The sequence below is a fragment of the Lagopus leucura genome, unplaced genomic scaffold, assembly GCF_019238085.1.
Source record: "Lagopus leucura isolate 7727_CA_CO unplaced genomic scaffold, USGS_WTPT01 Super-Scaffold_100009, whole genome shotgun sequence".
In the NCBI taxonomy this organism is placed as follows: Eukaryota; Metazoa; Chordata; class Aves; order Galliformes; family Phasianidae; genus Lagopus; species Lagopus leucura.
This window is the reverse complement of record NW_024962266.1, coordinates 3,101,778-3,125,391: the sequence shown is the minus strand read 5'-3', so window position 1 is coordinate 3,125,391 and position 23,614 is coordinate 3,101,778. Positions and strand designations below refer to the sequence as shown.

The 23,614-nt window shown below is 45.2% G+C and overlaps 1 protein-coding gene across 4 annotated transcripts in view; it reads right to left on the bottom strand.

Annotated features, from left to right (window-relative positions):
- The window catches only part of RABGAP1L (RAB GTPase activating protein 1 like), a 204,856-nt gene that overhangs the window by 37,783 nt on the left and 143,459 nt on the right, over positions 1–23,614 (bottom strand). For all 4 annotated transcript variants that reach the window (XM_042874140.1, XM_042874141.1, XM_042874142.1 and 1 more), the window contains one exon: positions 17,824–17,952. In XM_042874140.1, coding sequence (XP_042730074.1) covers positions 17,824–17,952 — 129 coding nt within the window. The remainder of the gene's footprint in view (positions 1–17,823; positions 17,953–23,614) is intronic.

Genomic DNA, 23,614 nt, shown 5'->3' with positions numbered 1-23,614 from the left:
TGGCGAGGTGCTGCCCAGAGCTGTGGATGCCTCATCCCTAGAAGCGTTTAAGGCCAGGTTAGATGAGGCCTGGGCAGACTGATCTAGCACTTGATCTAGTGGATGGGGACCCTGTCTGTGGCAGGGGAATAGGAACATGATGATCCTTGAGGTTCCTTCCTACGCCACATTCTTAGGATTTGAACACAGGTAAAACTTTAAACTCATTTTCACAGATTAAAGCCAAAAGAGCCATTCCGTGGCAGAGTGCAATTGCTGGTCCTCCAAGGGGGGCAGAGGCTGGTGGGATGGAACTGCTGAGGCTGAGGTTCTCTTGCCAGCTGCTGCCACGCATTCCCCTCCATGTCAGGGTGCATCCTGGATAAAGGTCGAGGGTTTGGTTCTTCAGTGAAGCTGCCAGCTTTGCATTACTGTGAGTACAGCTAATGAAGGAGGCCAGTTCCATCTCCCTGGTCTGCTGCAGTCTTACAGGAAGGCAGTAGCATCAAACTCACTGTGAATGAGACAGGAACCTTCACAAGTGCAGTCCGTGCTGCCTTATGGATGACAAGGAACACTGCAGAAAATGCTCACATACCCCTCTCTCAGCCTCTCCCAACACACGAAACACCACAGCTGCTGCCTACAGATGCGCTCTCAGTAGGACCACATTGGTTTGCATTGCAGCCTTTGCTGCAGAAACCAGTCAGAAATTAACGCACAAGCTTCAGGCACCATTTCCTGAAAAGCAGCAGACTTCTGTCACCTGAGTCACGTTCCACCCGTTCTCCTTGGGGAACTGTTTTTCCTCCCCTCCCAGTTCAGCGGCAGCAGAACCCTTACCCAAGGCAGCTGCATGAGCAGGGTGCTGGAGCAGACCCAGCAGGGACAGCCCAGGGAACTCCACACACATGCCCCAGGCCACAGCCACGTCTTCTGAATCTGTGCCCTCAGAGCCAAACCAATGCAAACAGGTCCCTCCAGCTGCCCAGGGCACACACATGAACCACGTGTAATGTCCCTGGTATAATGTCCCTGGGGCTGCTAATCCAAGAGCTGAATGGTGTTTGTATGGAATTTTGTTGCATTTATCACTTCAATGGGTATTTCAAAGAAAAGAAAAAAAAAAGTATTTTTTGAGAAAATTAGCATAGCAGTTGTAGTAGGAGTGCTTTGCACTTATCCACTTCAGTGGATTTCTGGAAAGACTTCAGCATGGCCTCATTCAGGGATTTCACCCAAACAGCATGGAAGCCAACAACAAGCAGAGCCAATTTCATCAAGCACAACATCCATCTGAGGAGCAGGGCCAGCCCAGGCTTCATGAAAACAACAGTCACACAATACATATACAACTGTACTGCTATCTTTATCCATACTCTATTGGCTTTTCATTGAAAGCAAATGATCAGCAAACAAAAGACATTAATTAATGTCTAGTAGCATACTGAGAAGCAATGTCTGTCTTATGAAGAGGCTTGGATTGGGTTTCAAGGCTTGGGGCTCCCCATTCTAAAACCCACACCCGGATTCCTCAAGGTAGATACCTATCTACAGATTCACCCTTAACCTCCCCAGATAGGAATTAACAGCCTTTATCAACCTTCCAGCAGAAGATTAATAACAGCAAAATCCATGACAAGTGCAAAGATAAAGGTGATCATTATCATTATTATTGGTATTATGCTGTTTTCTCTGAGTGCTGTTAATGGAGAAATTGTGGTTAATGGAAGAAGGCAGGAGCACAGAGCTTCCCCTACCCATCAAAACACCAGGGCTGGCTGGGCACAAACCCACAGCAACATGCCTGCTGTGCAATGGTTAGGCAGGGGCTGTGCTCCTACCCATGCAGAACCCCACAGCAAAGCCCCACAGAGGTCTGTGGCCGTGTTTTCCTCCCAGAGCCTCGACAGAGCAGAATGGAAAAGGTGGGACACCTTGACGTGTGAACAGGACAGTAGTAAACTGCCAACACAAACAGTACATCAAGAGTATGGCTGCTGACTAGGTGAGATAAAAATACTGAAGGCTGAAATTACAGGGGTGAATGGCACACAGTGCCAGCTGAATGGGCCCAAACCGGACAGAGCAGCCCAAGCACCTTGGTGGCTGAGGGCTGAAGTCAGACAGCTGGGCTGCGAGAGGCAGTCTAGACTGAGGAATGCTTCAGGACTCTGAAAAGAGATTATTTCATGCATTATACATTAACACCACAAACCACTGACTCTTTCCAGGAGAGCAGCGTGTCCCACTGTGCCAGACTTAAAAATGAAAACATTAACTTGGAGGTCAAAGGATCCAAAAAAAAAGTCCCGCAAACAGCACTTGCATACCAAAGATGAGTAAGAGGGATCAGATAGAGAAAGCCTTTGCCATGAGCCCTGCTTGCTGGGGTCAGAGGAGGGCAGCTCAGTCTCAGAGCTCCCCTGGACCAGCCAAGGGAAGCAGCTCAGGGCCGTGTGAGCCGCTCGGCAGAAGGCTTCCAGCAGCACTAAGCTGAGCCTCACATTATCCTTTGCTGCTAAATCCCTATTCACCACCGCACAGCACAGCAAAAGGCAAATTCTGCTCTCAGAAGATGATTTGGGAGACGAACTATTTCAGTGCTTAACTGTGCTCATCTAGTCTCCCACTGTGAAAATCTGCATCTACGTTTAATGCCTCAAAATACCACTATGAGAAAAGCTTCTGTATTTACATATGATTTAAAGATTAACTTGTCTCAATTTGACTGTTAATAAGCTTACTTGAAGGGCTCAATTGGTCTGAACGGATGGGAAGCAGGTTCCTACACACGTTGCTGGAGCAACTCCCTGCTTGGTGATGGGCATTTCTTCAGGCAGCAGAGACCTGAAATGTGTAAGCATCCTTTTCTTGCCTCTTAGTTCGTCCCATTCTAATTTAATCATTTATTTCAATTAGCCTACAGCTCTGGTATTAGTGCCATTATAGTACCTACAAACTAGAGGGCTGTGCTACCATTCCACAAGATGTGGATAGACTGGAGAGTTGGGCAGGGAGGAACCTGATGATGTTGAACAAGAGCAGTGTAGTTGATTTACCAGTAAGTGATACTACTCTTTTTCTTCCATTGAAACAACTCATTGCAGGACTTCACAGTAAGCTGGAGAATATGGCAATTTTTGTGACACATTTTGTGAAGCATTCCTTGTGCTGCACAGTACTGACATTATAGAGAGGGATGCTCTGTCCATTGAGCCATCTTAGAGAAAAAAATACATAGATAACAGTTTCCTTATCGCTGTTCATGACTATAAAATTGAGAAAGACAAGGTCTGAATCACACCTTTCTCATCTCTCATAATGGAGTAAAACAGCAGCCAAAGAAAAAGGTTACTGCAAGGTAATGACTGAGCACCCTACCTCAGTACCTCCCTGTTCTTGGCCCGCTGTTATCAGAGCATTGCAAAACACCCATTTGGTTGGGCAATGCTGTATTTGTATTCTCACTTATTTCACATTTTCCTATCAGGAATGCACGACCTGTGCTGTTTCAGTCGGTACTGTTTGCATTCCTTCGCTCCTTCTGGATCCTTCCTGAGCTGCAGGATGTCAGATGCAGGCAGCTGGCTGGGGCTGCTCTCACGGTACAGGAGGCAGCAGCACAAACCAGCAATCAGCTCAATCTTGTCAAAAATACCTGAAACAAATTCTCAGGGCAGCAGGAGTATTTCAGGGCATTTCAGATGGCTGTAAGCTTTTGCTTTGTTCACTACTCAGCTTCAAGAACACCTGAGATAAATTACGAGACACTTAGATGGGATGTAAGGAAGAAGTTTTTTTGATAAGGGCTGTGAGGCAGTGGCACAGGCTGCCCAGAGAGGTGTGGGTGCCCCATCCCTGCAGACACCAAAGTCAGGCTGGATGGACTGTGAGCACTGATGGAGCTGTGGGTGTCCCTGCTCAGTGCAGGCAGTGGGACCAGACGGCCTTTAAAGGTCTCTTCCAACTCAAACACATCTATGATTCTATGAAATACTTAACCAAGCACCAAACTTCTGAGCTCCACGTGAACAAAGGCACCAAAATGCACACGCTGCACGCACACAGACATCCCAGAGATAGACTTACATCACAAATGACAAAAAGACCAAGAGCCTATTTTGAAAAGCTCGCAATACAGCTACCTAAGAATGCTATGCCACTCCCAGATATATTTCATTTTTCCAAATAGGCAACTGAATTATGTAAACAAGATGAACATTCAATCTGGACTGAAAACCTGATCTTCTCTTACTTGGATGTAAAAAGCTACACTTGCCCTCGTACACAACCTCAGTCTGCTGGGCTGCATGCACAAAAGGGAGTATTTTATGTGCTTGCCTTTGTTTCTCTTCAGAGGGTCAGGTAAGGACAGATCATCAAAGCAGAACAGTGATTTTCCACTAGAAGCCCATGATGAACACACAGCACAGGCACACAGAGCAGCTGCCAGCCAGCAGCAGCAAGAAGACCAAAGGGTGGCAGTTGTCAGAGAAGTGGAGTGCAGAGCATAGGCTCATGGATATTGTGCTTGCATGTAGTAATGAGAGGGTAAAAGAATACAAAAGGAAAAGGGGGTGAAAACATTTTGACACCTGCTTGTTCTAAATAAATCTCCACAGGGTTCCCTCTGCTCTTTCTCAAGCTCTGCAGCACTGTGTTGGAGTAAAAGTGCAAAACACCAGGCGTGAGAGCACCTACACAGCCTTCCAAGGCAACATGAGTGGTGCTGCCACTCAAAGCCAGGCTGTGCTGTTCTCTTATTCCCACTTAATGCCTACCTGGTTGTGCAAGTGATTCAATGCAGAGCTGCCAGCTTGTGCTTATCAAGGAGCTTCTCTGGGCAGCACCCCTGGCCCACCCACGTGCAGGCTCTACAAGCAAGCTGCTGGTTTATGGCAGCACAAACCCTCCTGCAGCAAGCTGCTTCTCCAGCCGCACCCTGCAAAAATGAGGTTGGTCCTGCAGAACCGCCTCTGCAGAAGGGCTCTTCTCAGCTGTGCTGCAGGGAAAGGAAAAAGTCTTCTCATGGCTGGAACACAGACACAGCTGAAGTCAAAGCAGCCAGAAATAAAGCATGAAAATAGCTTAACGCTGTCTTTGTTTGGGACTTTTCTACTTTCCCCATCAAAAACACCTGGGACCAAATCCACAGCTCAGCGATCTCATAGTTGAGTGCAGCACGGCCAGCTCTGCACTCAAAATGCACCTGGTGGGTGTCACCCCAGTTCAGCAAATATCATGAGGAATTTGCTCAGCTGCTGCATGGGAAAACCAGCAGAGGCGGGGCTGGGAACACTGCTGCAACTGCTCTGCTTATGAGCAACGGAAGAAATCTGCTCGGCTAAATAAGGGAATAAAGCATGCAAATAAAGAAATAAAACCAAAGGCCAGCTGCAGACAAGTGGTGAGAGGGAGGCCCAGGCATATTTCAGAGGTTGGCTGGTAACAGAGGCTGCAGGGCTAGAGCTGTGCGCAACTACAGAGCTGTGTTTTGGCTTTGAATTGAAGGGAGGTGTCCTCTGAGGGGCAGCAGGGCAGAGCAGTGACTGACATAAGGGCATCTCTAAGGATGCTCCCCCAGCAAAGGGATCTCTAATTGAAGCAGCCAAGGGCTGCACCCTGCCTGCCCAGATCAACTCCAAAGCACGCCCAGCTAGCCTGTAATTCCATCTTAACTAAAATGATGTCCTTTACAGTCACCTCACGGGTTAATTACTTATTAGCGATCTTAAAAAGCTCAAAGCCAGTTGTATCAGGCTACTCTTGCTTTGTTAGTGGCAGCTGACTGTAAGCCACATTTTCAGTTATGGACTTATCTAATGTATTGCCCCATTACTTCAGCACTAGGTTATCTCAAGGCCAGCTTGGCATTCCCTACACATCTTTTGAGTAACTGAATCAGCATCACAGATCCACTGGCCAAAAAATCCTTCTAAGTCATGTTGCATCTGCAGCCTTCTGGAACCACCCTGCACGGCCCACTGTGGATCATTACATAGATAGCAGCTGCTGAAAAGAGCAGTGTAATGAGAACAGCAAGAACTACATGTGTACACATTTTATGGAAGCCTTAAACAGGAATTCTGAATGAAACTTATTTCTGGGTCACTGAATGCAGGCTCAGACTGCAGCAGTTAATTGTTTTCCACTGCTAAATGTGGAGGCTGCTGCTCTTCACAGCCAGACACAGTCATGGACCCACTGCCACAAGACCCAGGCAGGCTGGGGGGAAAGGCAATGGTCTGTTTCCAGCACGCAGAAGTAACTTACTTTGCAAGCCACCATGTTTCATAGCATGAATTACAAACGTGTTGGTTGTTCTCAAACCTCGTAATTACGATTTCTGGGCCCTTTGGGGAGCTGTTCACTTTGGGGTATTGTTAGCAGTATTTTGCTTTTGTCTGGGGTTGGAAAGAAGGCAACTGAGGCTCATGCATGGCAAATGCTTAGGAGAGAAACCATCCATTTCCTTAACGAGCCTATTAAGAGGATCTATCAAGAGCGTAAGGATGGGTCTCAGAGGGAAAAAGCAGAGCAAGAAAACAGATTGTCCTGAGATATTCCCAGCCCATGAACACACAGAAACAACCCACAGGCTACAATAGTCAGGTGGGAACAATGCAATTCTGCTGGAGAGGTACAATCTCACATACCTGGATACTTCTCCTTTTTGCACAGCCAAAGCATTGGCTGTATGACTGAGCATACAGCTTCCCCATCTGCTTCAGCTTCCCTTCCTCTGAAGGGGAGATGATAAACCCCACTTCACGGAGATGCGGACATACTCAGCTTCATGGAATTTGGGGAGCCATGTGTCTGGTGGTGTTATTAGTGCCCTCTGAACTTCAGCAATCCCAGCTGCAGGGCGGAGCAATGCACACCACCATCATTCACCACACGAGCTTTTATTTAGAAGATAACTAAGACCCAGTCCTGCTCATTTTCCACTGCTTAGCTTCAGCTTCTGGGGAAGCAGCACTGCCTGCAGGGCTAGCACTGCCTGCTAAAGCCAGCTCAGTGGTAAATGTAGGGTGGAGAGTATACGAAAAGTAGAAAAGAAAGGAAGAACAAATGACACCAACATTGCTTAGGAGCTTAAAAGACAAGACACACTAAAACACATGCATATGTCTCTTAAAATGCCACTTTCTTTCAACCGTGATGGTTTCCAGACTTTTAGAGCTTAATTACTTTGTAATTACTTCCTATTTGGACAAGGCCACAGAACTAAAAGCTCAGTACCTTTCTACATTACCACCTCCTGTATGCTCTCTACACTTCTGTAGAAGCTGAGTTTCCTTTCCTGCTGTCAACAAATCTGCTTTTGGAATGCTTTAGGTCCATTAGCATAGCATAAGGCACATTAAAATGTTAAGAGCAATCATTACTGTTACTTCCAAGAAGTACAAACTTAGTTATCTTCTTGTTAATGCTTACAACTTCCTTTTTATCATAAACACAACAAAAAGAGGACAAATATGAAACCCAGATAACATGGAACGATAAGGCAGGTACTCATACTATGCACTGCAAAGGACCTGTGAAACCCCTTACCTCACTGATGTGAAAATATTTGTGGGGTTTTTTTTAAAACCTCTCCCCTTGTCCCCAGATTCCTGTGATGGTACACGATCTTGTATAACTTGTATAACATGCTTATATCATGGATCAAAGGTTGAAAACCCATAAGGCATACAGGCAAACAGTTCTCTTGTTTAAACAGGTATTCTGTAAGCACTGCCTGCAACACAGTACTCCTGTAAGACATTACTCTTATTGAAATCTTGTGGATGTTACAATAGAGAAAGCTGGAAGGAAAACAAAAGAGGGGCTCCTGGCTGCTCCCAGCAGAGCAGGATCCCTTAGGAGCCCTGTGTGTGCTCTCAACTCAGCACTCCATCTATGAATGCACTTCTCGCTTCCAGCCCACACAGGCCATTAGGGCTTCAGCCTGCTTCCAGAGGAGCAGCTGTTGGATGGAGGGAGACTGATGAGCACAAGCAGAACTCAAGATGGGCTTCTGGCACTGCCCACAGCCATCTGCCCTCCTAATTCACCTTGGAGTGAATTAGTGGGGTCTGTGGGGAACCCTTTGATAGAAACATCATAGAATGGCTTGGGTTGGAAGGAGAAAACCACTTGTACTCCTGATCCCTTCAATGTCCTTCCCAGAGATGCAAAGTCTCTTTTAATGTCTTGTAGTTTCCTTGTTGGTGGTCACAGTGCTGGTTTCAATAGACTGCTGCTCCCTGCTGTTCCCACATGACGTTCCTTTCACTTCAGATGACGAGTTTCCCTGCTGTCAGAGAACAAGAGGAGGAGGATTCTTAAGGGTTTTCCATCCCAAGCCCTTTCACACCTTTCTGGGGCCTCGTCCTCCTCCTCCAGCCTTGACCAGGCACATCTGGGTCATGCACCAAAGCTGCTGGGTTTGTCACAGCAGCTGGAGAACTCCCCAGCCCCTCTCCAGCACACTGCTTGGGGAGACACAGACTGGGCTGAGCAAGATGCTGCTTTCCTGATCCAGGGAGGATTGGGAAAGGATAACCCCTTCTTAAAGCTGTGCTGGAAAAGGGAAGAACAAATTACATACATTTCTGGAGGTTGGTGGCCTTGCCTGTTGCAGGGGCTTGGAGCTTGATGATCCTTGGGGTCCCTTCCAACCCAAGCCATTCTATGATTCTGTGACACGGCAGAAGTTTATGACAAAACACACTTAAATTTCCCCTTGTGTTACAAGGGAAACACAGGCCAAATCTGCCCCTGAACACCCTGCTATTAAAGCAATGGGATGTGTGCCTAGATGGGCCTGTGCAAAGATGACTTTTCTTCTTTCTTACTATCCTTCTGCTGGGATCAATTCTCTACAGTCACTGACTAGCAGCTCCTCTCGGTGCTATTGCCCCCTTCCATCTCTACCTCACAAATAAAGAAATCATGCTTACTATTTTCAGGACTGACAAAGGCAAGGACATTTTTTTCTTCTCACTTCGACAAGTCAGGCAGATTGCAAAGTCATCAAAACTAACAGCCTGACAATAAAATTTTCTTGTGCCACTGATAGTGGAAAAAGAAAAGAGCTTGAAGTGACAAAAACACTTAAGCAGACAATGTAGATGTTACTGAATACAGTAGCTTGCAACCAGCTTTCTTTGGGGGAGAAAGTGTGCATGTGAGCAAGCAGGACAAAGCATTCTTGTTAGCCATTTAGGAATCAAGGCCTTGGTTTGTTTCCAATCCCTTCCATGGCTCTTGACTAGCTGTGATACAATTGATATTCCCTGCTGGGTAAGGGTGGCCCAGCCAGGTGGGACAGGCTGTAAGACAGTTCCTCAGGTGGAGCTAAGGTCACTGCTGCTCAGACAACCTCTTGACTCTGCTAAGAATGTTAGCTGTACTTCTATTTCTTTTCAGAGATCAAGGATTTGACCTCCAGGCTACATCAGCTGTGTCATATTTATGTAATAAGCACACCTCTATTTCATATGTGGGACAGGGGCAAAGAAGATCCCCACCATGCTGGTGACCACACAGGTGCAGCTGGACTGAAGGTCCATTGAAGCTCAAGAATTTGCAGCTCTGTTCTCATAGCAACTGGTGACTCAGTGTGATGTGATGCCCTGGGGTGTGTGCATCCAATTTGTACCCATGCTTCCTGATTTAAGTGAATGTTTACCATGCTGATTAATTGGAGATGAGGTTTTCTGCTTTTGGTTGTTTGTTTTCCACAGCTTTTGACTTCACTTGCAGAATCAAATTTGGGTTAGGAATTATTGTCAAGGAAATGGCATTAATTACGCAAAGGAAGTTGAAAGGCATTTGCACCACGGCATGAAAAGGAACTGTGTCAGATTTGAGCAATACGAAAAAGCCAAAGAGCAAGAAAGTATTTAAAAACCTGCAGAAAAGTGAAATGACACGCTGCCATTTTTAAATAGAAAGAAACACCTCTGCAGATAGAGGCAAACACACTTGGGTGTTTCCATACTGTGTCTTAACTGCATCCTCCAAAGCCTTCAGCATATGGCCCTTTACCTGTATGTACCAGCTTCCTGTAATTACATAAGCTCAAAACACAACACAAACCAAACAAATAACTTAACCCTGTGTTTACTACACAACTTACCTACCACAAGAGGAAGGAGGCTATGATATAGCAAAAATAAAAGGAAGTAACTGCAGGAGAATCCTGAAGCAAAGTCACAAGGAGACGTAGAACTGTGAGTGCTGCCATCAGGAGGCACTCAGCTATACCTCTCCTCCAGAAGCTGCTGGTTGCTTACACAGCAATCAAGTAACCACTCACTGAATTTAACACTATCAATAATGGCAAAAATAGCCCCCAGGATTTGTAACGGGAAGTTATTAATAGGGATTTGGTTCTGAATCCCACCTGCAGACCTCTGCGTGTATAAAATGCACAGTGCCATCTTTCTATACATAGCTTTGTTTGCTCACTTATTTTTAAAGCAGAGAACTTCAGCTGCAGGTGCCCAAGAAACCAACACCAGCAAAAAAAAAAAAAAAACCAAAAAAAAAACCATGCATAATGACACTGTCCTCAATGTCTTCTCTTTGTTCATTTGCAAAAAGCTCTTGGGGAAAAAAAAGGGAACATTGTCAGCCTTTGTCTTTTTTTTTTTTTTTTTTTTTAGTACTTTTTTAAAGTTTATTTTTAAAGTTTTACCCTTAGGTCTCAATATAGCAGAGTGCTTCAAAAGTTGTTACCTCATTTCATTTCCTAAACAGCAGAGCAGACCCGACAGCACGGCAAGGATTTTTCCTTGGTCTGACTGCTTAAAATGGGCCAGGAGAAGGAGAGATGAATTTGCACCTCCAGAAAGGAGCTTCACCACTTTTGTTAGTGCTGAAGGAACACTTCTTGGCCAGTGTAAGTGTGGTGCACAGAGCTCCTTTCTAGGCATTTCAGCAACTGCACGTTCAACTGCATCTTCCTCTACAAAACAGGAACACCTGGAGTTATGTTCGTATTTGAAGTGTGGTCGTAAGTGCTGATCCTGAGATACATTCTCCATGAGGTCAGGCACTGGAACAGGCTGCCCAGGGAGTGCTGGGGTCACCGTCCCTGGAGGTGTTCAAGAAACATTCAGATGTTGTACTGAGGGACACGGTTTAGTGGGAAATGTTGGTGATAGGTAGATGGTTGGACTGGATGATCTTGGAAGTCCTCTCCAATCTCGGTGATTCTGTGATTAATTTTTTCCCTACAGCCTCTTTGTGCATCACAAAGGTGCCTACAGGAGGAACACATCTCACTGTGAACAAGAGGTGCTGGAGCCTGCTGGGCACCGTCGTCACAGTCTTCCACAATACTCAAACTCAAAGCATTCCTCAAAAAAAGAAGAGAGTTGAGACTTCTGCTTCTGACGAACAACCAAAACAACTGTCACACTCACAATGGGAACTCAACATACTCTGACAACTTGACCTCCAGACCACTGGAGGTAGAAATCTGTTCATACAAAATATTGTCACCATATTAGTCAGGGCTTAACAAAACCCCACAGCCAACCTGCACCTGGGATTCAAATGCATCTGACTGAACTTAAGAAAAAAGAAAACCTCACAGAACTGAGTTACTTTAATTTAACTGTGATATACCTGACAGGAGAGAAATATCAAACAGCAAGACTCCATGCCACCTTTATCAGTAGCTCTCTGCGCTATCTTCAGAATCCTTTTCACAAAAAGGATGGAAGATAAAATTAATTCCCCTCTCTGCCCTCAAAACTGATTGACAGTGATTCAACTTAAAATCTTAACAGTTTTGCATGATCCAAATGAGCTTTTGGCAAATACAACACGCAGTGAGATCTTCTGGCTAGGTTCCATTTGACATGTCTAGTCACTCTGAATTAAGGTCAGGTAACTTCAGGTGACCATGGAGGAAAGCAAGGGACAGCCATGTCTGTAGCTCATCTGTCACCTTGTGCTTTCCACCTGGCCTTATGGTAGCATCCTCCTCCCATGTGAGAGCTAACAATCTGAGTTCAGGGAGGAATTATCACAGATAACACATTAGGAGACAATCCCAGAAAAGGCACATAGGTTTTACTGATGACAGAGATCCAAGAACTGAGGACAGAGAGGAGATGTTACTCATCCAGATGAAAGAGCCAGACTCGAGATGAAGCCAGAAAACATGAGCATGCCTTCCTTCCCCAGGTCTGAGACAGAAGCCATCTACTGTTGGGCACAGCTGGGGCCCCTGGCAGCACAATGCTCACCAAAACAAAACTGAGGAAATCTCCCATCTGCAGCCTGCTGGACCATGGAACAATTTTCAGATGCCCCCGCTTCACTCAATTAAACTTACAATGTTTAGGTCAAGTCTCTTCATGACATATGCTATGATACAACTCTTGCAAATAGAAACAAAGGATATTTCTAGCCATTCTTCCATCTCAAGCTTACACAGCATTGTAAAGATCCTTACCTTTGGCGCTCTTCTTGGTGATGCCATTGCTGTGGGAAGTACAAACACAAACAACTACAAGGACACCAAAATGTTGGTATTCAGTCAGATTACGAAGCTGCTTTAGATAGTTAAAATGTGATCAGTTATTAATAAGAAAATGATATCATTTCTTCCTTATTGATAAAAATTAACTATCTACCAGATTTCATTTACAATATCCACTCCAAGCAAATTAAAAAGCAAGAGAGCAGCTTTCCTCATGCTGAATCACCATGACAATCTTATCTCACCACCGTGTCTGCTCACTGGAAAACCAGATGCACAGAGTTCAGTAAATAACTATTTCTTAGCTGAAACTGATTTCAGCTGATAAGTCTTTCCACACAGTTGACACTTATCACTGAGATGACAGAATATTAAACATCCAAATCCACTGTAGCCACTTCCATCCGATAGTCAGACACCAGGTCATCATGCTGCAGTGTAGCAAAAAGCCAAGCAGTAAGGAAGAAGCTGAAGGTGAAAACGGAGTGGGCATCAAAACCCACTGCCCTCCTATGGCAACAACAGGATCCTGTGCTTTGGAGATAACAGTGCTGACATAACAAGTGGAATTGATCACTGGCTTTTAGTAAGAATTCATATCCAGGCACAGCAGGGTTTTCTATAGATCTAAACACTATTCTTTTCGATTTGGTTTGGCCTTTTCTCAAGAAGGGGATACATGAGCAATCTTTTTCCTGCCCTTCACAATGGAAGATGAATTGGATGCACTGTGGGTAGAAGCAGAGGAAGAAGAGGCTCATCCAGACTCAGGGCTTTCTGCTCCATCTGTGGTGTTTTGCCTCCTCACACAATAGCAAGAAAACCTGAGTAACCAGATAAATACACAAACACAAAGCTAGAGAATGTTCTAGAGAGGGAACAGGAGAGCAAGAGAGCTATTTTTCTTTCCTTCTGCTGAAATTCACAGAAATCAATGTGTAATTCCTTGCTAAACCATGCCTGCAAAAACTCACTTCCAGATCAAACAACAGTAATGCATCCACATCAGCGTGGTGCTGGCTTTGGAACACCAGTTTGAACACCAAACCCTACTACCCAAATGTGCAGAAATCCCTGAAAGCACTTGGATGCTGTCAGACAAAGAAATTGTCCTACAGAGAAAATCTCACAGTGAGATTCCCATTGTCACAGAATCACAGAATGGCCCGGGTTGGCAGGGACCTCAAGGATCACAAATCTCCAACCCCCTGCCACATTCATCATCCTTGAATCATGAGTCCCTTCCAACCCAGGCCATCCTATGATTCTGTTTCAAATCCTGTGCTTCATCTCCTCTCAAGAAAATTGGGGTCTGGAAGATTCCTTCTCCTCTTAGTATGTTCTGATGGCCATTCCCAGTTTCCATGGGGAGTTTGAGGATCTGTCTGCAGAGATCTGAGGACTCTATCATAGAATCATATCATAGAACCCTAGAATAGCCCGGGTTGGAAGACACCTCAAGGATGATGAAGCTCCAACCCCCCTGCCGCATGCAGGGCCACCAACCTCCGCATTTAGTACCAGCCCAGGCTGCCTGGGGCCCCATCCAACCTGGCCTTCAACATCTCCAGGGATGGACTGGGCATCCACAGCCTCTCTGGGCAGCTGTTCCAGCACCTCACCACCCTCACAGCAAACAACTTCCCCCTGACATCCAACCTAAATCTTCCCTCCCTCAACTTCAAACCATTTCCCCTTGTCCTGCTGTTATCTACCCTCTCAAGGAGTTGATTCCCCTCCTATTTATAGGCTCCCTTGAGGTACTGAAAGGCTGCAATGAGGTCACCCTGCAGCCTTCTCTTCTCCAGGCTGAACAAGCCCAGCTCCCTCAGCCTGTCTTTGTAGGGAGGTGCTCCAGCCCCCTGATCATCTTTGTGGCTCTCCTCTGGACCCTCTCCAACAGCTCTCTGTCTTTCTTGTTCTGGGGGCTCCAGACCTGGACACAGTACTGCAGATGGGGCCTCACAAGAGCAGAGCAGAGGGAGACAATCACCTCCCTGTCCCTGCTGCCACCCCTCTTGTGATGGAGCCCAAGATACCATTTGCTTTCCGAGCTGCAGGTTGGCCCAACCTACAATTCAACAGACTGAGTTCTTTGCTTGCTCATCAAATTGAGCTTCCAGACACATAGAAAAACTTCCAAATTCTACCCCCCTAAAAGTGTGAGTGCAAAAACATACTGCCAATCAGGTCATCCTAAGGTGATTCCTTATCACAGAGGCATAACATGCAACCTGCTCTGCTCAGGCATAAAATCACCCCCAAGCCCATTTTTACAATTGTAAAGCTTACGGAATGCTCTGGAAGAAACACGTTCCTCCTCCATAAAGGCTACACCAAAATGAAAGGTGTGGTATTGCAGACAACAGGAAAGAAAGGAGGAAAACCTCCCATGTCTTAAATCTAAATTTTCATCATTTGCCATTTTTATTTTAGTCTTTTATTAAATTTTGATTAGTCCTTAAATTAGCACCTGCCATCTTACCCAGAGAATTAATGCCTTTGCCCTGTGTGACTATTCTAAGCTGGGATATCTGTGCAAAAGAGGTCTCCATCTACTCTAAGAGTCTCAGCAGAGACCTTCCCAATTTAGCCTCCCCCAGCTGAACAAAGCTTGCATTCTGCAAATGTGGGATATAACACATCACCTGTGTAACACACACACACACCAAGACCGAAGGGAAGCTTCTCAGGCAATCTTATTTCGGAGTATGGAGCTCCATTGCTCAGCCACGGAATGCCGTCCACCAATCAGTGCTGAGAAATGCAACAGTTATTTCTAATTCCACTGACTTCGATCACAGCAATTTCTTCACTGGTAAGCTATGGAAATTCAGACCTGGTGAGTAATCACCGTGGATAACCCTTAATTGAATGAGACAGCCTCCACCACACTTTAAATACAAATTTAAGTTAATAGGAGCTTTTTCTTGGTATTCACAGAACAGTTCTCAAGGGAGAGTCTGACGCTCATTCTTTCAGATTTATTTTAAAAATAGGATGACAAGACTACTACTTCCAACGCAGCACCTTCAAAATCCAAGGGTTAGCTCCTGAAATCCTGAGTTAAACTGCAGTGTGAAATTAAGGAGAAAAAAACACCACGCATTTTTTCATTTGCCTTCTCTAGAACCACGACAGGTTGAGCTCAGGGCAAAATACATGGGGAAAAAAAAGCACCAAGAGATACATTATTACTTGGGTAACGTCCTGTTTCATGGTAATGCAAAAAAGACCATGATACATTGGAGAAGATAGATCAAGAGCATGAAGCTTGGCTGCACCATGATTTTGTTCTCAAGTTGTTATGCCTCAGCCATTAGTTTACAGTCCTGAAACAAATCTCTGGCACTTACTGCGTGATACTTACCCTAAAAACATCTGGTGTTTGGTCTACAAATACTAACACACAAGTGAGAAGCAGTGACAGACACATGGTGCTCAATTTATTCAGTAGAAAGTACATGGTAGGAGGTCTGTTTGTTGATAGTTTTTTTAAACAGAACAGGTTTCGCTGCATTCAACAAGACAGAAAAATACCCTTCACACAACCTCTGCATTCCATGGGACCTCTTCTGACGATAATTATCAAGACCATAATTTCCTATTTGACCACGTCAAGTTCTGTAATTATCAGCTCCTGTTTGTACATCTATACCACAATTATGGTATCTAATTACAGAATTTTGGACCTTGTAAGGGACCTTGTCCAACACAGCAGGGTGAAGGACAGCTGGCTGCTCAGGGCCACTTGTGTTGTCAGTGGCTCCCCCGATGGAGAGTCCACAACCTCTGGATCAAACCATTACCGTGACTGATTACCGTTCAAGTCTGAGAAAATTAAACAACCTCAAACCACCTGCAACTTGCTGAGGATGCTCCTGTTCCATCTGCAGGCTACCAGCAAAGCAACCCCTGGGTCCAGCTGCCAGTCACAGCCACTGATGCTTGGCAGCTCAGCCACATTCCAACCCACCCTCTGTCCACACACCCAGTCCACGCTTCAGCAGTTTGTCTGTGATGATGTCATGGAGAAGTTTTACTGCTCTCATCCCCTACACCAGCTATCTCATCACAGAAGCTATCAGTGTGATTTCCCCTCCATAAACTCGCACTAATTACTCTCAATTACCTTGTCCCTTATCAGCTGATTTTTCACCACCCATCAAATAGGTACTGTGCCACCTGCAGTCAGAGTTTACCTTTCCTTCATTCAGACTTGGCTCTCTAGAGACATTTTGTTGGCAAAAGTGAGAAAAATTGATCCAAATAAATAGCAGCTGTGAATGTGAAGTCAGTCCAACCCCCATGTTTCAATGTGACATGAGACATGGAGCTAGCACAGCCAAGGCAGCACAGAATGTCTCAGTAGGGATGCACAACTGACCAGTTACTAAGAGCAAAAAGATAAATTTACTGTGCTTGTTATGTCCTTCAGTTACTCATTGCCAAGAGCAGAGCAAAAAACTACACATGAAATATCCAACTATCTTTTACTCCCAGGAACTCTTTCAGCAGCAGAGCTCAAATCTCAAATCCAATTTTCATAAAAGCTTTGCACAGATCATCTCTTTCTGGCTGGAATCATCATTAGTCTGGCAAGCCCTGCTCTTTGACAAGATCAATGTTTTAACCAGAATGGAAAGAGCTCTTACTTAATAAACGATGAAATGAAGCAGCACAAAAGCAAATGAATAAATACATGGAGAGATATGAGGAACAGCTGAGAGTGGGCAGAGCCTTCTGTCCCATCATACAGTGCCAGCCCACCGCAGGGCCACACCAACAGACCAGATATTAAAGACCATCCACTGCCAGACATATTCCAACAACATAAAAATCCCAGAAGAAATGCTCAGCCTTTCAAATGATGGTTTTATGAATGTCTGTAGCCCTTTTTAATTAATTTCCACCAACAAAATGGAGTCAGGCTCCTCCGGTTTGCTATCACTCATTCCAAGCCCAACGCCAGCAATCCAGGTGTTCTCCAAGCTTCCTTTTTGGCAGCACAGCCTTGGATAAAAAGATTTTCCATCTCGGTAAGCTTGGTAAGCAAACAGAATTTCAGTTTCTACTCCAATACAACTGTATCACACAGCAGCATTTTGCAAATCAATAGCATCAGGACAAAACAAATAATTATGACCCGTGACTATGTGATTATCAGATATTTGATCCATTGTGCTGCTGCTACCACTGCTTATATATCAGTCAATGAATTAGAGAGTTCTGATCACGAGTTTAGTATTTTAATAACAAAGCTTGTTGCAAAGCAAAGAGGGAAAAGCTCAGCGCTGTACTTTCTTAGCACTGCACCTTACTTTTGCCATGAGCAGAAATACAGACGGCCTTACCTTGATGTTGCAGGCTTGTTCCATCAGCCTCCTGGCGTTCTCCTCAGCTCTGTACCTCTTGGGCAACTGAACCCTGAAGAATTTTAAAGCTCCTTCAAAATCAGCTTGTAGAAGGTCTTCTTTGGAGGTCTGTAACCGAACACAGAGAACTACTCTATAAACACTGAGAACATGAAGTCGTGCTGTTTCACCAGATTTGTCATTTACTGAATGTATTCCAAATCACTGATATTCACACTGGCTCAAAAGACATCACCTTTGCAATCAACTCTTTAATTCCTATCTCGTAAAACAAACCAGACCTTAAAACCTAGCCGAGAAAAATGCCATGCAGAGAGGTGCAGCCTCTGGCACACACGAATGTATGCAGTCCTTCTGTACCTGCAGGGTAAGAAAGGGATTCTGGCAAAGCCTGTCAAGCTGCAGCTCAGCAAGTAAAAAACAACAAAAAGAAACAAGGGAATCTGTAATATTTTTTAGAGAGCTTCTCTCTGTAACAGCGCTGGCTTTTATCATGCTGCTCTAAAAAGACAATGTATATATGGATACATATGGTTACAGACATTAACAGCAGAAGCAGAAATGCATATGACTCATAGGAGGCACCAGCAAGTCAGTGTGCAGAAGTCTGTGGCACCATTTCTCAAAGAACACCATGCCAGAGAACGCTTCCCATGTTTATTTCTGTATCTGTCATAAGACTGTACTTCTTGCTGTGGTATCAAGCCTAACAGGTCAGAAATGTGAAACATTCTTCACTAATCCCATTCTGCTGCTGAGGAGGTAATATGATTCATTACTCAGGAACAAATTAATTCATTTTTGGAGCTGCAAGAACTACAGGACGCGATCTTGCAGCTAAGCAGAAGCCTACAGACAGCTCCCTTAAAAGGCTCACAGAGATCTGACATCCAGAGAATGCAGCCAGGACGTCACCTCAAAATGGGAATTCTTTTCAAAGCAGAAAGAATAAAGAAAAGTGTGGCAATGTACAGCAGGGTGAGTCAGGCTGTACGCCCCAGTGCCACCACTGACACGTGTGGGGCAACACAGCCCCCTGTAAAGGCAAAGTGCTGGATGTGAACTCGGCACCACATGAGGATGAAACCTGCACTGTGCATGGTTATCTATGACTCCACATATTCCCAAAGATTATTATACTTCACGCCCTGCTGAGCACTTACTATAGCTTCTGCTACATTAATCACAGGGCAAGAGTGAGAAAATGCTAAGTGTAGCTGAAGTAGCTTTGGAGGATCTGTTTCCCTGCAACCGCAGGATTCATTTTTTTAAACTTTGTCTTCAAACTGCTCAGAGTTCCCTCAAGATCTGTTGGATCCTCCCTTCCTTGGCAGCCAGAAAGCTGCTGGGTCATCCCTGCAGGCGCACAAGAAGGGCTGCCGTCAGGATGCTGATGAGCACTGCTCAGCTTTACAAACAAGCACATCCGCTTCTGCCCACAGCAATTTGGCAGGAGGGCTGCTTGGCCGAGGCAAGACCGATGCCGTGTTGACAGCAAGCTGCTGTTGAGGTATCCAATGAATCAGACCCACTCGTGAACACAATTCTGGCCAAGGCATCCGCTTCCTCTTCTGAAGGCAGTTTTCCTTCTGGACCAGGTTTGCTAGAGTGATGTGCACTATGCCCCACTGCAGATGAGCTCCTGTTGCGCACCCACAGAGCTGTGACAAAGCAGCTACAAGGCACAGCATCACAGTGCCATGACAGAGCTCTGGACAGTGTTAGCTGGGCAGTGCTGGTACATCATAGAGCTGTTAAGGCTGGGAAAGACCTCTAAGATCCTCAAGTCCAACCCCAGCCCAATGTGCCTGCTGCCTACATCCCTCAGTGCCACATCTCCATGATTCTCCAACACCCCCAGGCACTCTGCAGGCAGCCTGTCCCAGGAAAAAAAGCAGTAAATGTTGGATAACCAGCTTACTTGAAAACAATCACCCTCCTCTCTGCGATGCTGACAGCTGTGATCACTATATGGACCAAAAAGCTCTTCCTATTCCACTGCAGATCTGCCCTCTGTGGAGATGAGACTCCTGCTGTGTTCTTGTCCCCGCACCCCTGCAGCCCCTGCTGGCCTAGCCATAGCTCTGAGCAGCCTGCAGGGGCACAGGAGCAGCCTCTAAACCCCATTTTGCTGCTGTTATTGATTTCACACTGCAGAACTGCCAGCCAGGCTGACTGCCTTGCTTCCGACACAGTGGGAGGCTGTTTTCAATCACAGCTCCTGGACAGTTGCTCCTAGCACTAAACAAACACAGAGCACACTTCTTGTCGGAGTTTCACCATTTTAGTAGGTGCTGAGTGCCCTCATTTCAAGCAAACATTTTTCCCGGAGTGCCTGGTATGATTCTATCTGAAATGTGTATTTTGGCTTAGCTTTCTGAAAATTAACATCATGTATTTTGGGCTCTTGAATTTCTTTTTCTTTAAAAACAGAATCATAGGATGGCCTGGGTTGGAAGGGACTCATGATTCATGGATGATGAATCTCCAACTGCCCTGCCACATGCAGGGCACCAACCTCCACATTTCATACCAGCCCAGGCTGCCCAGGGCCCCATCCAACCTGGCCTTGAACACCTCCAGGGATGGATGGGGCATCCACAGCCTCTCTGGGCAGCTGTTCCAGTACCTCACCACTCTCATAATGGAGAACTTAAACGTTAAAGATCAGTACCTAAATTATCCCACCAAACCTCCAAGAGAAGAAGAGGCACCTACCCTTTATGTCTACAGCACTTCACTAAAATAAACAAATGTCAAAAAAGACAGAGGCAAATATGTCAGAACAACAAAGATGTGTAAAAATTCATACTTGGAGGTAGTTCTCCCCCGGTTCCCTTTGTATCACTGCTACAATGACTTTGCAACAGCCCTCAAACCAATTACTTTCACAACATTGTAGTTATGGAGAATGTTGAGGTCTGAGAAGCCTTTGGCCAATTAAAATCTGTAAAAAATAGAGTGAGCCATGGCAATGGGAACTACTGAAATTGAAAAATGATAACCCATCATACTGCATATTTTGGTAGCATGAGTGGTGGAGCCCAGATGTTCAGCTCTCTGAACCTTGCTGTGTGTTTTTACTTCATCAAAATAGTCAGTTGGTCAGAAAGCCATGAGTTTCACTATTAAAATGACAAGAAATCGAAGCAACCTTTTAAGATCAATTTTAAGTGGGCTATTTTGTGTATATATACATATATTTGTGTACATCATGCAAACAAATCTTTTCAGGTTCTAATTAAAAACAGGAAACAACAAAAACCAGTGTGCGTATAGAAGTACATATGTACGTGTATTTAGAAAGGGGGACGGATGGATGGATGCATATGTAGCACAAAAAAGTACACAGTGTTGTTGCTATTCAATGATTCACATTTTGTGATCTTAATCAATAAATCACAAAGACATTCCAGTCCCCTCTGGCAGCTGTGTGACTGGCAGGGCTCTGTAAATGTGCTGGTTCATACCACTCAGCTCACAGATCTCACCAACAACTTCTTTCCCTCTGCCATCTGTAAGCCTAATGAGCCGCTAATTCCAGTTTGGCAGGTACATGGCATTGCTGTGCACCTGGGGACTCCAGGGCATTTCTTAATATTCGAGATGTAATTCTTAAATAATCATATTTGTGTTTAAAATACGTGTTAAGGAGACAGGCAGAAGAGGAGACTCGCTGAGAACAATGCACTTCTGAAGTCTCCGCTTGCCTTGCAGGTGTTGGTTCAGTGTCTCCTCAAGTGTCCTTCCCACATATTTCAGTATATTCACAAAACGGCCTTATATGGAACGGCTGAAATGAAGGACAAGCCCTTTTGCAGAAGTAGTTAAGGAAGCATTCAAGTCTACAGATGAAGTGCTGGGAATGTGCAGATGTTTGAAAAAGAAGAGCAGAAAATCTGAGCTCTTCTTTGTGACCGACTTAAGTAATGGTGTGTTTATTTTATTATTATTATTACCTCTCAAAATATAGAGGGAAATGTGATTAAGACAGAGGCTTGGTTTTTTTCTTTTCTTCAATTATTAATTTTGCAGTCTCATTCCTCACTGACTGTACCAACTAAATCCCCTGATCCCAGCTGGGAGCTCAGAGAGCAGAAGGAATTTCCAATCAACCACGCTGCATATCCTTGATTTAATTCTTCCTTTTTTATACAAACAGATTGAAAAATTCCACTGTAATTTCTATAGAATTAAGCATATGTAGTATATCTGTTTAGAATTTCCACAGAATGCCAGGGAGCATAAACCTGTTGTACAATCTAATGGGCATCAGTCAGGAAGAAGAGAGCCAGTGGAAGGCAGAGGAGAACCCAGCTATACTCTACTCCACTATTATATGTGCTACCAATAAATCCAAAATGCTTTCAAGTGGCCCTACACTACTCTTTCAGACCATAATCTTTAATCTTTAACATACCCAAATGTGGTTTTAAGCTCTTGAAGAATGCGCAATGCACTGTGAAGGCACGGGAGCTCCTTCTACTCTGACTGCTCCTTCTCATTGTTGTATGTTGTTCTGTTTTGCTGCAAGCAGTGCTCCAGACTTGAGATCTGTCAGACGACCCCAAGAGGAGGACACGGAGCTGCTGAGGAGCACCAGGCAGTGCAGACCTGGAACCCAGCTCTGGGCACGTGTCCTGGCTCAAGAGACCTGGCACGCACTGCCAATACGAACCATCAATGGGCTCCTTCCATTGGCATCACTTCTATCCCCTTCTAGGATGTGAAAGCTATGCTGTCACAAATAACGTTTTTCATTAACACCTGTTATCTCTGTAAGACCCAAAACATGAGTGGATAGGTGAAAGTTTCCAGAAGGCCTGGCTTTGTAGGCAATGGGCTGGCACCCTGCAATGGGCTCATGCTTCCCACTGCGTACACACAGTGCTGCACCTCTGCTCCAATGCCACTGGTGATTGCTGATCCAGACGACAGAAGGTAATGTTCCATCTGCCATCTAAAATACGGATGAATGTCAATCAAGCCTCTTTAAGAGAACAGGCATCATTAGCATCGCTTTGTCCTTTTTATCCTCCATTTTTTAATAACCACGTCATTCAGCAAAGCTCATTGCCCAGGTGACTAAGTCCACCAATTTCCTGGTATTCCCCACCTGGAGGCTCAGCTCCAAAGCCTGATGAATCAAGTGAAAAAGCCTAGTGGCTCTGTCTCATCACAGACCAATTCAGAACAACCTGGCAGCCTTCTCCCAGGAGATCAGCAGCACTGAGGCTACAGATTGGGGTAGGGGAGTGCTGAGGAGCACTAGGAGCTGTGCAGGCACAGTGCTCACACACAGCACCTTCAGCCATGCATTACAGCCAGCACTACACCCAGTTCTACAAGTGACTGCAGGCATACCCAGACTGCCCTTCACTTCACTAGCAATCTGTGAGTTTGTGAATATTGCATCTGTCACTTCACAACGCTTGCAAGGTGCAAGTAATCACCTTTCTTTCTTTTGATTATTTTTCATTATCCAAATGCTGAGCATCTTACACCACCAAGAACAGCACCTCTCATCCAAGGGTACCGCAGAACACGCAGCAATGGCTCAGCAGCACGATGAAAATGCACGACAGGTCACTCAACCACAGCGCAATATGGGGCTATGCAGGGCGTGGAAATGAGGCATGGGGCAGCAGCAGCTGCTTCTTCCCAGACATGACTCCCAAATAGCATTTTGGTGTGCCGTGCCACCCAACCCCAGGGCAGCAGCCAGAGCACACCCAAGGCAGGGACCAACTCCGCATCCTCTGCTGTTGTG